General features: G+C 41.4%; 1 protein-coding gene and 1 long non-coding RNA gene across 2 annotated transcripts in view; one reads left to right on the plus strand and one right to left on the minus strand.

The window, feature by feature from the left end:
- Positions 1–15,408, plus strand: part of thsd7ab (thrombospondin, type I, domain containing 7Ab) — a 226,762-nt gene that overhangs the window by 196,612 nt on the left and 14,742 nt on the right. The window contains exons 24-25 of the mRNA XM_085472186.1: positions 11,521–11,694; positions 15,216–15,314. Of these exons, the coding sequence (XP_085328312.1) occupies positions 11,521–11,694; positions 15,216–15,314 (273 nt within the window). The remainder of the gene's footprint in view (positions 1–11,520; positions 11,695–15,215; positions 15,315–15,408) is intronic.
- LOC146699222 (uncharacterized) lies at positions 8,296–13,110 on the minus strand. Its single transcript, XR_014922807.1, has 3 exons — positions 12,391–13,110; positions 11,532–11,686; positions 8,296–9,486 (listed from the first exon to the last, which is right to left on the minus strand). It is a non-coding gene; the product is annotated as an uncharacterized LOC146699222 (long non-coding RNA).

The raw sequence follows: 15,408 nt of genomic DNA on the forward strand, positions 1-15,408 counted from the left end.
GAGAGAGGAACTAATCATACCATGACCTCGATTGCATCCAGGACCAACAGGCCTTTTTTTAATATAACCTCTGATCTCACAATGGACTTAGCTGAATAATGATTTGGAAGTGACAAGTGGCTCCTATTTAAGGCCGTAAGCTAATTAGATGTACACGGCAAAGAGTTCGAAGTGCAGTACTGTTTATTCTTACTCCTTATTCTGTTAAGGTTTTAGTTCAGGAAAGAATTCAAAATGGCAAACCCCACTAAATCCTTCCAATGTAACTCGAGCATGTGAAAGAGTCCAAAGCTTTGCTGGTCACAGCTGTTTTCAAAGATGGCTTACAGTTTAGCTTATAAACATTAGACCAAACCGACATTACCTGCTGATCTGTCCGCCACTGACTGATGTCCCTCTGGTCCCAGCATCTATATTTGTTCCACTTTTAACAGTAATACACAAAACTCTGTTTAGTCTGGTCTTTACCCCTGATGTGAACTCGGATCCAGTAACTCCAAAAACATTAATAACCTCCGACCCCTTCAAAAATGTCAACATCCATTGAACTCTACTGTCAAAAATCCACCAGTCTCAATCAGTATGGCACTTTTAAATATCCGCTCTCTGTTGAACAAGTCTTTTATTATTAATGATTTAATTTTAGATAATAAACTTGATTGTTTATTTTTAACTGAAACATGGCTGGGTTCAGATGCACAAGTTGTTCTCACTAAGGCCTCCCACCAAATTTTAATTTCTCTTTTTCTATTAGAAGTGGTAAGAGAGGTGGTGGGACTGCATCTTTAACCAACAACACACTCACCACCAAACAAATTTTATTTGACCATTTTACCACTTTCGCTATCTAACCTCTGAAGTGGCTGCAAATTTTACCAAGGTTTTAGACGAATGCCCCCCTGTGATTTTACCTGCACCCTATGATTTTATTTTTAATCATTTTAACAGCCAACTGAAGAAAAGCCTTGACTCCGTTGCTCAATTCACCACTAAAAAGATTAACGTAAAACATGCATCACCCTGGAGAAACAAAGGAGTCAAAAAACTCAAAAGAAATTGCAGGGCCGCAGAAAGGAGATTGAGGAAAAATAAAAATGCAATCAACCATGAAATACTTTGCGAGCAACAATGTACAATAATACATTAAGGAATTCAAGAAATTCATACTTCGCCAAAATAATCAGTAATAACAAAAATAATCCCAAGGTCCTCTTTTCCACCATATATCATTTATTTAACCCTGATTTTAACAGCTCCCAAAGAACCCCCACAGACTCGCTCTGTGAGCAGTTTGCAGACCACTTCAGGGGAAAGATCAGCGCCATCAGATCTGATATTTTATCTTCTCGCGATATGATTTTAAACACATCTGAGGGCTCGATTGTACCTGAGGAGACACTGGACAGCTTTGTCCTGGTTAATGCTGAGAACCTTAACCCTTGTATGGTGTTCGGGTCTGTGAGACCCGTGTTCAGTTTTTTTCAAAAGAAAAATTAAACAATTAATTATTTTTTCACGTGTAAATGTGTTGTGTCTTTCCACTCACTCCACTTGATTATAACTGATTTATTTATAACATTTTATATAAAAGAAAAACAAGAGGCACATTAATTCATAAATGTGATCTAACAAAGGTAAAGGGAAAAAATTAACCATGTTTGCTGTTCATATGTCTTGTAATTGGGATGAAGTAAACATCTGTTGAGTAATTTAACATAAAATTGTTTGATAGTGTTAATTTGGAAAGCCAAAACTCTAGCGGGTCCACCAGACCCATGAACACTGGCTGAGTAACAAAAATACGAACACCACACAAGGGTTAAGAAAGTTTTCTCCACAGTGAGACCCACCACATGTCTTTTAGATCCAATCCCCTCTTCACTTTTTAAAACACTTTATGGATATGATACATGATGAATTGCTCTCTTCGTTGGGTGTCTTCCCTGCTGCCTTTAAAACGGCGGTGGTGAGGCCCCTTCTGAAGAAGAGCAATTTGGATTGTAATGATTTTAATAACTACAGACCTGTATCCAACTTACCATTTTTAAGTAAAATTTTAGAAAAACTTTTTTTTTTTTTTACTCAGATTAATGTTTTTTTTTTTAAATGATAGACAGATCCTGGAGATATTTCAGTCTGGATTTAGGGTGAACCACAGCACAGAGACGGCTCTCCTAAAGGTTCTAAATGATCTTAGATGTAACTGGGACTCCCAAAAGCTCTCAGTCCTGGTGCTACTGGATCTAAGCGCAGTCTTTGATACAGTAGACCACGCTATTCTTTTAAACAGACTGAAACACATGGTGGGCCTCTCTGGTGCTGTACATAACTGGTTCACTTCCTATCTCTCAGACAGAACTTTTATGGTGAGTATGGATACATGCTCCTCTAAGATCCATAAAATGACATGTGGTGTGCCCCAAGGGTCAGTTTTAGGCCCTGTACTTTTTAATTTGTATATGCTCCCTCTCGGCAGTGTCATCAGGAGGCATGGAGTGAACTTCCACAGTTACGCTGATGACACGCAGCTGTACATCTCCGTGTCTCCTGATGACACCAGACCAATGGATGTCCTTTTTAACTGTATTTTAGATATAAGATCTTGGATACCATACATACCACCTTTATTTATAAAGCACTTTAACATAAAACCAGAGTTCACAAAGTGCTGTACATGCTAATAGCATAAGTAAAGAAAATTAAAATGAGGATAAGATAAGATAAAATAAATAACTAAAAAACTAAAATAAATTGAAACATGTTAAAACAAATTGAGTCAACCCCTCTAATCAATGCCAAAGGCTTCAGCGAATAAATATGTTTTAAGAAGACTTTTAAATTCAGAAAGAGAAGAGGCCTGCCTAACATGCAAGGTAGATCATTCCACAACCTATAAGATCTTGGATGGCAGAAAACTTTTTACAGCTTAACCAGGACAAGACTGAAGTTTTAATCATCGGTCCTGAGGCTCAGAGAGAGAAACTCTTGTCTAAATTAGAGGCATTTTCACTATGTCCTTTGCTACAAGTGAAAAACCTGGGTGTTATTTTTGACTCTGAGCTTGGTTTTATCCCACATGTTAAACATGTAACCAAAATTGGATTTTATGTTTTTGGCCATGATAATTATGTAATGAAAATGTGATATTGCGACAGCCATACCTAACATAATAGTTATCAAGCAGAGCGAGACCAAGTGTACCAAAAATAAGACCGAGGCTCTGAAGCTTTGGAGGATGCTTACACACTACGCTCGTTAGTGTGCCATGTGCACATGCATTTTCAGCATGGGTAGCCTCAGCGAGTAACAACCCCACAAATCTGGCAGTGTCAGCCCACAGTCGACCCGCACAGGATGACTTGTTTAATTTCGGTGACTGATTAGGTCTCTGCACAGTCTTTATGCTGTGCTGGACATCTGTTGTGATTTATGTGATATATGACCAAACAAAGCAAAACCTGTGAAATGTTAAACTATACACAGATGCAAGGTTTTGTATAATTACTATAGGACCTTGAATGTTTTATTCCTGTCTGGTTAGTGCACAGAGTCCAGCAGTCAGGGTGTGATTTAGCCACCTTTAAAAAAAAAAAAAAGACTCAGCCCAACCAGCTTTAAAGTCACAATCCATAGCATAGTCATTAAAATTGATTTTTCTGCGGTGTTTGCCTAATTAAAGTGACAAAACAATGGTTTTTCATAGTTATAATGCTTTATTTCCTTTAGCTGAAGAAGGAACTGGGAATATACACTTACCGGCCACTTCATTGGGTACACGTTCTGCTCCTTTTTGCCTTTAGAGCTGCCTTAATTCTTTATGACATATATTCAGCAAGCATCACACAGTTGCTGCAGAGTACAGTGCCCTTTGTAACACTGGACATAATCCTTCATAAAGGGTTGGACATGGTTAACAACAACTCTCTGCTGCTGTAGCTGACCTGCTTCAAGCTTCGGCGTGTTGTTTGTTCAGAGATGTTCTTCTTCATACCTTGGTTTTGACAAGTGTTTGAGTTACTGTTGCCCTTCTGTGTGTTTAGTCTGGTCTTTACCCCTGATGTGAACAAGCCATTCACACCCAGAGAACTGAAGCTCGCTAGTTAATTTCTTTTTTTTTTATTGAGTCTGTTTTATCCTTTTGTTTGGTGGCATGGTTTGGTCAGACCTCTGTCACAGAGAAAAACTCTCTAAATCAGATAGTGAGATGGTCCAGCCGTCTGATAGGTGAGCCACAGTCTTGTTTAGCGTCCCTGTACTCTAAGCTGGTACAGAGGATGGCTTTATCAATCCTTAAAAATGGTTCCCATCCTCTAAGGGGTGAATTTCAGCTTCTTCCCTCACGACGGAGGTTTCTATTTCCGAGATGCAGGACAAAGCGTTATAAAAATAGATTTGTCCCCGTTGCTGTCACTGAATTAAATAAGAACTGTTTTTGATTCGAAATATTAAAATTACTATATATGTGCCACAGTGAGGTTTATATCTTTACTAGGTATGTGTGTTTTTAAAGGGATGCCAAATGCTGTCATTTTTTCTGTAAAGCAAATTTACCTTGCCTATGGGTATAAATAAAGTTACCTTGACCTACCTTGACCTTTTCAGACCATTTTCCAGTGGTTGTGCAGCAATACCCCAGCAGATCAACAGTTTCTCAGATACACCATACCACATTCAAAGTCACTTCAAATTGATGTTCAGTTTTAACTTCAGCAAGTCGTCTTAGCCACATCTACAAGCCCAAATGCACTGAGCTTCTGCCATGTGACTAGTAGATTAAACATTTGTGTTAATGAGCAGCTGAACACGTGTACCTAACAAAGTGGCCAGTGAATGTATATTTAGTATATTTTCCTGTTGATTTGATCATTTTAATAAATAGTTGATGATTGTTGCTGCTAATGTAGAGCTCAGCTTTTAAAGGTTTCCTTGTAACAATAGAGCCATGCCCTATCACACTGACACTTTTATTTATATCATAAAACACTGATTAAGTATTTATAGCCTGATGCATTTTGCCCTTTTTTGTTCACTGTGACTGTCAATGAACTTTAGTACTTTTTGGACAGATGTTCTCATAAATGTTTCCCAGCTGTTGAAAGGGCACGGTCTGCCATTTCCTCTCTTGGATGGCTTTTAAAATGAAATATCTGCAGAAGTCGTAGAGCTTAGCAGCAATCAAAAACTGGGGGAGAATTTTGTTTATTCTTACTGTATGTGTACAGTACCGGTTAATTTAAAATCCCTTTGTTTACATTTGATTTAAATTAGGTCCAGTGCCAAAGTTGTTCTTATAGAGCACAGAAAAGACACACTGGGTATTTTGAAGTTGAGTAGCTTGCTTTCCCTTCCCTCTCCTTTATAACTTATACACCACTCTGCATGTTTAAAGTATTTTATCATTGGGCTTAAATACCCATAAACTAGGAGCTTTGCTGTTGTGATACACTTGTCACAATAAACTATCCATAAAAGGGAAAAGTTGCCCATGTCTCTTAATAGAGGTCAACCTTTATTAACATTTAGGTGTGTTGGTGTTAATGGTTACATTATTAATCAGCAATAAATCCAGTCTCGTACACATTTTGCTATGTTAGGAAACAAAACTTTGTCCCAAATATGTGATCTAATTTTTGCAGTATGGAAATAAACTGATAAATTCTAAACACGTGGGCCGCCTAATAGCCTTGCGAGCAGTCTGAGAACACAGCTGTAGGATGTATACAGCTCATAATAGCGGCAATAGCGGAACTACAGGGCTGTTTCGAGGTGACCGACTGGGAAACACTCTGTGAGCCTCACGCCGAGGACATCAATGGGCTTACTGAGTGTATCACAGACTACATAACTTTCTGCACCGACTCCATTGTTCCAGCTCAGACTGTTCATTGTTACCCAAATAACAAGCCGTGGGTGACTAAGGACATCAAAGCCCTCCTCAACAACAAGAAGAGGGCTTTCAGAGGGGGCAACAAAGAGGAGGTGAGGAAGGTCCAGGTGTTACTAAAGGACAAGATCAGAGAGGCTAAGGACAATTACAGGAGGAAGCTGGAGTGGAAACTCCAGCAGAACAGCATGAGAGAGGTGTGGAGGGGCATGAAGACCATCACTGGATTCAGGCCAACCAACAGCAGGGGAGCTGAGGGAGGTGAGAATAGAGCCGACGAGTTGAATCTGTTTTTCAATAGATTCGACACCACAGTGTCTGCTCCCACCCCCACAACCTCACCTGCAGTCAGCCTGGAATCCAGAGCCACACCACTGTGCCAGCCTCTCTCTTCACATGTTGCCTCCTGTGAGATTCCTGACACCCCTCCCCCACCCATCACCTTCACTCAATACCAGGTTGAGATGCAAATGAGGAGACTTCACTCAGGCAAGTCTGCTGGACCAGACGGAGTGAGTCCCCTTGTCCTCAAGGCCTGTGCCCCCCAGCTGTGTGGAGTCTTTCATAAACTGTTTATGCTGAGTCTGAGTCTGCAGAGGGTCCCGGTGATGTGGAAGACATCATGCCTCGTCCCTGTACCAAAGACGCCTCGTCCCAGTGGCCCCCAGGATTACAGGCCCGTGGCACTGACCTCCCACATCATGAAGACCCTGGAAAGGCTCATCCTGGACCAGCTGCGACCCATAGTAAGACCACATCTGGATCCCCTTCAGTTCGCTTATCAGCCTCGTCTCGGAACAGAGGACGCCATCATCTACCTGCTCAATCGTGTCTACACCCATCTGGACCAGCCGGCGAGCACTGTGAGGGTCATGTTTTTTGACTTTTCCAGTGCTTTCAACACCATCAGGCCGACCCTCCTGGGTGATAAGTTAGCAGCGATGCAGGTGGATGCTTCTCTGGTGTCCTGGATTGTTGATTACCTGACAGGAAGACCACAATATGTACGTCTCCCACAGTGTGTGTCTGACAAGGTGATTAGCAACACAGGGGCACCACAGGGGACTGTCCTCTCCCCCTTCCTCTTCACCCTCTACACCACAGACTTCAGCCACTGCACAGAGACCTGCCATCTTCAGAAGTTTTCTGATGACTCTGCGGTGGTTGGATGCATCAGCAGGGATGATGAGACAGAGTACCGGGCTGTGGTCGACTCCTTTGTCACGTGGTGTGAGCAGAATCATCTGCAGCTCAACGTGGCAAAGACCAAGGAACTGATCGTGGACTTCAGGAAGACCAGGAAACACTTGACCCCTGTTTCAATCCAGGGGGTCAGTGTTGACATTGTGGAGGACTATAAATACCTTGGAGTACACATTGACAATAAACTGGACTGGGCTAAAAACACCACAGCACTTTACAGGAAGGGCCAGAGTCGTCTCTATTTTTTGAGGCGACTGAGGTCCTTCAACATCTGCCAGAAAATGCTGAGGATTTTCTATGAGTCTGTGGTGGCCAGTGCGATCCTCTATGCTGTTGCATGCTGGGGGAGCAGGCTGAGGGTCGCAGATGCCAACAGACTTAATAAACTGATCCGTAAGGCCAGCAATGTTGTGGGGATGGAGCTGGACTCCCTCAAGGTGGTGTCGGAGAGGCGGATGCTGTCCAAGATAAAGACAATGTTGGATAACACCTCCCACCCACTCCATGACATGTTGGTCAGTCACAGGAGCTCGTTCAGTGAGAGACTGAGATTACCGAAAAGCACCACTGAACGACACAGGAAATCATTCCTGCCTGTGGCCATCTCCCTGTACAACGCATCCACTTAACACACTGTTTGCTGCTACAGCTACACATGTTTCTTTTCCAAATATTTATTTATAAGTGACTTATGTATGTATGTATGTATATATATGTATATATTGTACTATTCTTAGTTAGTGTATTGTCTGTCTTGTCTTAATGTTGGTTTAAAATGGAGCACTGTAACAAAAAATAATTTCCCCCAGGGATCAATAAAGTATTCTGATTCTGATTCTGATAAACACTTCTGCAGAGTGTTGTTTTAAAAGCCAAGATTGGGTATCCCAGGCCTCACCAGTGGTGGGTCCTTTCCTGCTGCACTAGAAGCACTTTTCCTGGAAGTAAATAGAAGTGGGTATTTAACATAAGCAGCAGTAACCATTTGTCTACAAAAGGAGTCATCAAAACAAAGTATAAGACAACAGACAAATAGTTTCTGGCAAAACTTCACTTACTTCCAAGGTGCAGGAACTAAATAAAAGTCTGAAGAGGTATTTTTTTCTACTACAGAAACTAGAAAAATGCAGACAAAACCACAACAACAAAGCGAAGGTGCTGGGTTGAAAACAATAGGGGGGGAAATCAACAGCTCACACACTGCAGGGCACAAGCTTATTTATTGCACCATAAATAAAAGTGTAATATTTCGAGTATACCTATCGGTACGTCCTCCATTTCTCGCTTTGCATTTTAAAGCAACGGCAAGTAAATGTAATGTGTGAGCCGGCTGCTTCGGCTGCCTTTTGTGCTTCTGCTGTAATTTACAATGTCAGCAGCCACACCATAGCAATGTCACGAAAACTTAAATTTAGTGCTACTATTTATTACATTTACACAAAGAACTGAAGGTTAGAAAGTTTGATCACATCGCTCAACATCTTAAATAAACGAGGAACTCCCCCCCCCTTTGACGTGATTTGCACATTTCAGTTTTGTGGCACTTCTGTTTCATGCGTCACAGGTGAAAGCACAGCAACAAAAGAAAAAAAACACCTGGTTATAGCTCCTCCGGCAAGCCCCCCTGTCTCCTCAGTCTTCTCACTGAGACTGAGATAGATTTCCAGGTCAGGGCAGAAGGACGGAGGAGATGAGGAGGCACAAAAGGAAAAAAAACACCAACTCAGATGAAATGCTAATCCTTTCTAGTCACATGGTTATTGTTTCTAATTTGAGCACGAGGATTGAGATGTAACCCAATCTGTCTCTACATCTTCAAACAGTTATGTCTGTCATTACAGTTAAAAAAAAAATTCTGTATACCAATAAAATTTTAAAAAGGGGGCGGGTTTCTTATAGTTTTTCTACCTTTTAAATAGTTTTCTGTAATATTTTTGTGAAGGTTACGAGCTGAAACGTATTTTTTGATCAATAAAACCGTTCTATATAAAGCGCGTGTTGCTGGATATTTTGACCTCTGAGGAGAAAAGCCTTCACAGGAGCCTGTTGACCACTCTTTGACTGACAGCTGATGTCTCGGCACCGCAGCGCAAAAACAGCAGAATGTCAGCTTAGGGCCAAAGATGTCACCCCTCACTGTAGCAAAAAAAATCTCACAGATGGGATTATCACTTCAAAAGCTTGCGTCTGATGAGTTGTTTTCAGGTTTGGTGATGGAGGCTTGTCAGATGCTGGGTTTGATGTAGCTTTGCAACGTGGAGCATAGCAGACAGGTGTGCTCTGCCCAGCAGCTGCTGGACTCCATCTGTCCATCAGGTCTGCAGGTTCAACAGTTTACTGTCCCTCCCACGTCCACAGCAGTGCTCTTCATTTTGTGAAGCGGCAGTCTTCATATTGTGCTGCACACAGAAGTGAACAGGAGCATTTCTTTTGGTTAAATAGGGCAAATCTACAACATTTCAATAAGAAGAGATGAGAAACCGAAGCCCCAATTTACGATTGAGCCAGATAACAGGAGTGTATTCTCACATGGTGCAGCTTAAACATAAATCTGTTATTTTCAGTGTCAGCAGTCCCTGAAGGGGGGATTATTGTTCCTCATGTCTGCCAAGAGACAAAATACAAATGTGGAGTTCATTTCCAAAGTGCTGTGTGTCTATTTTGGCTCGTCGTTGATCATTCATCATTCAATATCTCTACAATACAGTGGAAGAAACATGCAGCCCTTGTTTCAACCCACGACTAATTTTAAAGTATCTCAGTTTGAATTAATTTTATACTCTAAGTGTGGTGTGTGTTTCTCGCTAGTGGGATTTTTTTTCCGTTTGGGAAGGGAAAAAAAGCGCTCATCAGATGGCTGCTGGTCCCTGAGATGGAAAACACTGAGAAACGGTGCCCTAGATAAAAAGTCAGTCCAGCCTCTTTTGCCAAACTGCAGGAGCACTGAAGTATCAAACAGCAATCAAAAGCACAGCCTGTTTTCTGTTCAGGGAGGTACTGTAGTGTGATTTGGGAGGAAATTCAAGGAGTTGCTTGTGCAAGACCCAGACTGGCATGGGAATCTAAGCAGGTTGCATCTCCACAGTCACAAATACACACACTTTCATGCACTGCAACCTTTGACCCACGTTCTGTTTCCCCCCACTGTTTGATAAGCTGCAGTTGTCAACTATGATCAAAACCAAGCCACCCTGCATCTCAAACTCGCGCCTTCCTTCTCACTAAACTCTTCAAAGCATCTTGACTATGATATATTTAAATATACATACATATTCTATATGCATCTCTGCAGCACACATCTCACCCAGATCATCCAGAGATAAACAGGTAAAGCGTCACTTCTGTGCTGCCAAAGAGAAAGATCAGATTTCTGCTGCAGACACCCACACTTAAGCTGCAATGCAGATATTTTTCTATAGCTTTTACAGTCAAAATGAGTCGAGGTTCAATAAGAGAGTGAAAATAAAACTAAAGTAATAGTAAACATTTAATGAAAGACAAAACACTGGAGTGAGGAGTGAAGTCTGGAGCTGAAGTTTGAGATATTACTGATCCTGTCCGCCTCAGCCTGAGGCAGGTCGAGGGCCCAGATAGCAAAAACATAGTAACCTTTTAGTCTCTTCACTCAAAATATACCAAAAGGGCCATCTGCCTGAGGATGTGATCCTGCACGTGGCCTTACAGGAAAAAAAAACAATTCGAGATTTGGCTCAAGGTCATAACTTGCAATACTGCACAGGTCATTTGGCAGTTACTTTAAAAAAATCCACATAACAGAGATGAGCTGCCAGATGGAAGTAGTTTCTCTGCACTGGTTTAATTTTTTGGACTGTGCATAAAGGATGGGGATGGTTTCCAGATCAAAGAAGTGCATCCAGCATTAAACCAGCATTACCTTTAATGGCCAGCAGGGGGTGCCTCTTGTGGTCGCGAAAAGTTCAATTTATCATAAAAGCACAAAAAATCTACTTTCTTGCCAAAAACGAATGATGTCATAGACTGTGACATCATTTACATTTGGTTAGACACTGAGATGGTAAAGGTAGCCCCAGGTCGTTCTCCAGAGTCATAAAATGCCATGGATGCAAATTACCACTTGACTGGTCAGCAGTAAATAAATGTAACCTTGTAATTCAGATTTTTATCTGTTAATCTGAATTTATTTTCACAGATGAAGAATGATGTAATGATGATATTACTCTGTGTGTTTAGGTAGTTTTCTAACTCTAAAATGTGCCAGAAATGTACATCAGAGAATAAAAACATAAGCAGTACAAGTTCATTGTTTTTTAAGGGAAGTGGGAATTATTTTTATTTTTGATGAATCATTGCTTGTTTTAATAATCTGTTAATTAAATGGAGTCTAAGGTGAATTCCTTTTAAAGTGAAGCAGTCACAGGAAAGCGACACGTGTTGTCTGTTCTTTGCTGCAGGTGAATGCTACCTGATGGAGTGGTCAGACTGGAGCTCGTGCGTCAACATCTGCGCCAAAGAGGCCGGCGTCGACTTTGCCTCGGTTCAGGTCCGCTCACGAGCCGTGCTCGCCCAGGAGCCTGAAAACCTGCTGCTCTGTCCTGACCAGGAGTGGGAGTCTCAGCCCTGCACAGGTGGAGAACACTTTGAAAAACATGACGGCTTCAACCTCTCCTGGCCAGAAAGTTTGACAAATTAACAGAAGCAAAGTCTATTTGAACAGTGAACTTTCTATGAATACAAATTAGCTTGCTGCAGCCCAGCAGCTCCAAACTTTGATGCATTTATTCCTTCTATTTATCCGCATATTCGTAATATTTACGGCGAGGGTAAACTGAAGTCAGTCTCGGGGTGTGAAAGGTTGAAGGCAGTGGAGAGCACGTCAGTGCATCAGAGGGTTAACGCAAAAAGACACTTACTTTCAGAGTCATACCCGCAGGCTGCATTTGGACTGTCAGAGGAAAGAAACCTACTGCACAACAACATGCTGACATTGTGGGAAAGACAGATCTGACACAGGAGTCGCATAGATTTTCCTCCCTGGGAGGCATCAGTGCTAACCAGTGGGCTGCTTCCCTATCATGCCCGATACACAATCGAGAAGAAAAAGATACTAACTGCTACTGTTTGTCTTTCCCGTTATGCCGGGTCAATTGGTGCTCTCCCAGATGGGATTTCTCGAGTCAGATTTTCAAACGTTTGAAACCCAGATGCTCGTTTACAGTAGTGATCTCTGCGATTCCCTCTGCTGCATTAATCACCCATTAGATGCAGCATTGTGAATCACTACGACAAAACTCAACACACAGTGTACTGTAATTCCCCCTTACCTCCCTTGTTACTGTACACAGCCCACAGCAGTCTTCGCTAGCATGACCTGGTTTCACAGCTTCACTCAAGGCATGGGGGGAGGAGTGGCCCAGCCAAGACTAGTGGAGGCGGAGGAGGATGAGAGAGTGGAGGCAGGGAAGGAGAAGGCGGTGATGGAGAAAGAGAGGCTGGGGATGGAGGGACGGGAAGGTTTGATGTGAGGCTCCAGGCTTGAGAAAAACAAAAACAACACTGTTGTTCTGCTGTTAAAGTCGTTCTGTTTTACAGTATAGTGATTCTTACTGTGCTTTGTGTCTCCAGTATACGCAGATTGACAGAATGGCCAGCACTTTTACTTCAATGCAATAATCACAATAATTTGAAGAACAAAAACAACAAAGCTGCTCACTGCTTTTCAGCAGCTCCAGAGACGTAAAAGCAAAACCTTAATGAAACACTAGTCCCTCCATTTGTAGGCATTTAAATTTGAAATTTGCAACTTGAATCTGAATTTATAACAAGGTAAAAATCAGAGTTGGAGTTACATTTATTCTCCAGGAAACCAGAAACATGTGAGACTCATCGACACGTTCATTATGTTCAAAACTATTAGAAGGATTTTCTTCAGAAGATTTATTGATCACTCATCAAAGGTCATTCTCATCTCGCAAAATTCACTTTTGGCTGTAGCTCAAGAATTCATCATCTCATTAAGCTGGTAAAATTTTGCAATAAAGAGATCGTTTGTTCATTTTGGGCATGTTAGTTTAATAGGTGATTCTAAATTGGCTGCAATGCCAATGCCTGGCTTTATATCTCTGGTATTCTTAGTGTACCAGAGATAGAAAGTATCCGTATCCACGCTGGACCAGCGACCTGTCCAGAGTGCAACCTTCTTCCAAAGTCGCAGGGATGGACTCAGGCTCACTGTGATCCTAGCTGGATAAGTGGTTATGGATGGATAAATAGGCAACAATAATGTTGGGTGCTCACTGTGCACACTGTGGTGATATAGATTTGTTTTGTGCTGCCTGATTGAACACATATATAAGGGATTTTGTGGCCATTGCAGCTTATTTGCAGAAACATCCATATTTGCAACATTTTTCTGCTTAAGCATCCAAACATAAACATTTTTTATGTTTGTTAAATCCCACAAAGTCCTCATTACAAATTTAACTTTGGACAAGTTTAAAATCTCAGTAAGTAAATAGAGTACATAATGGGTTTAAGACACGTTAGACTTTATTTCAGTGCTATAGTGCTCTATCACCACCAGCTGATTGGTTCAGTTTGTACATCAAAAACTGCTCAGGTCCATTAAGGGAACATTTGGGTTCAAATATCCTCACATGTGCCAAAGTTAATCCTGCACACCTAAATGTTATCTCATTATAAAATGTGTTATTTGCAAAGCTATAATTATATCACTAAAGATAAAAAAAAAGTAACAAATTCTACCATTAGCAATAATTAGTGTAAAATATTCATCCATTTTTTTTGTTCTGCTTGTCCAATTCAGGGTAGCAGAGGTGTGCAGGAGCCTATCATTTCATTATTAGAAGTAAAAAAAAAAAAAAAAAAAAAAGGTTTTATGAACACGAAAATCCATTTATTAAAAATGAATGGTGGTTTAAAAGTGTTACTAGATTTTATACGGCCCACAACCAGCAAGCTTGAAAGATGGTTTTGTGGTGAAGACATTTGCACTGCACACCAAAGAGCCTGATTCAAGAGTGGGAGGAGACTACAAACCCAGTTTCAGGATGTCACAAGAAGGTACTCCAAGTGATGTCCCCAACCCTGAATAAGTGGGAGGGTGTAAATCTGTGCCAAATCAAATATGTGGATCTATCTGCTTTAGTGACCTGCTGGGAATTAAGGGAGCAGCCGAAAGCACGCCCCAGCAAACCTGAATGACATTAACTTCCCCTCTTATTAGTGACCATGGTGCCGTGATTTTGCCAGGTACAGACAGCACCTCGCTTAGCGGCTTAGCAGCCACTGTAGAGTGAATGTGTGCAATTGGCACAGTTTGATATGAAAGTGATTGAAAATGCAGTCAGTTTAAAAAGCTTGAATATAATTACTCTTCTTTTCAGTTAATATGGCTGAAAATCATCCATCACCTTTCTCAGTTCTTACAGATATTCTCATATCTGGGACTACTACTGACATTATTTCTGCCTCCAGAAAAAAAGGAGAAAAAAAAACTTCTGCGCTTCTCCTGAGAAATGTTTCTGTGGTAGTACAACTCCAGTCTGCTCATAAAAGATGGTGGGAAGTGCCAGCCGAAGTGAGTGATTCAATGATAACTTAACACGTTTGAAAAACGACTTCAGCTCTAGCGGAGCAAGGAAGAAAGAGAGAAATGAGAAGAGTAAAGTACATAAAAGGTGAAGTCCTCTCAGCCGCAGAGGATTCATCCCGTACGGCGGCAGATAGAGGCGTACCACTGACGGGAGCAGCGATACTGTACCCACGTCTGTGGAGAATAGCTCTGTCTTTTGTTCAAGGTTAAATTGTTCATTTACTCTGGCTGAATTGGCTGGACTGATGATTGGTTACACAGGACTCCGCAGGGAAATACAGTCATTTACTGCACTGATGGAGATATTGATAAAGTCATAATAGCACTGATAAAAAGTCATTAAGCAAAAGCTCTTACTGAAGATTAAAACATTGAACTGGACCCTTTTGAGACGACACGGTCATATTATGTGTCAGCAGCCACAACTTAGCAGCTGCTTTATTAATCTGGTGTCTCTCATATGATTAATGGTCACCACTGCCTGACTCAGTACAGCCTTCACAGTTGTTGACTGTTTTTGTGTTTTGCTTTCAGGAGGTGAATGTTTCGAGTACAAATGGTTCAGCAGCATTGGCCCAAATTCCACTCGGCCTTTGATCTGGTGTCAGCGCTCAGATGGACTCAATGTCACTGGTAAGGAACTCCAAAAAAGCTGCTCCAAACATTTGTTTCACACAGTTGCTTCTGCTGTCTGTGAGCACAGCAGCAATGACCCCCACCCGCTGTT

The sequence above is a fragment of the Copadichromis virginalis genome, linkage group LG11 (assembly GCF_057382275.1).
Source record: "Copadichromis virginalis isolate Kocher_CV1m ecotype Utaka linkage group LG11, C_Virginalis_male_GT1.1, whole genome shotgun sequence".
Lineage (NCBI taxonomy): Eukaryota > Metazoa > Chordata > Actinopteri > Cichliformes > Cichlidae > Copadichromis > Copadichromis virginalis.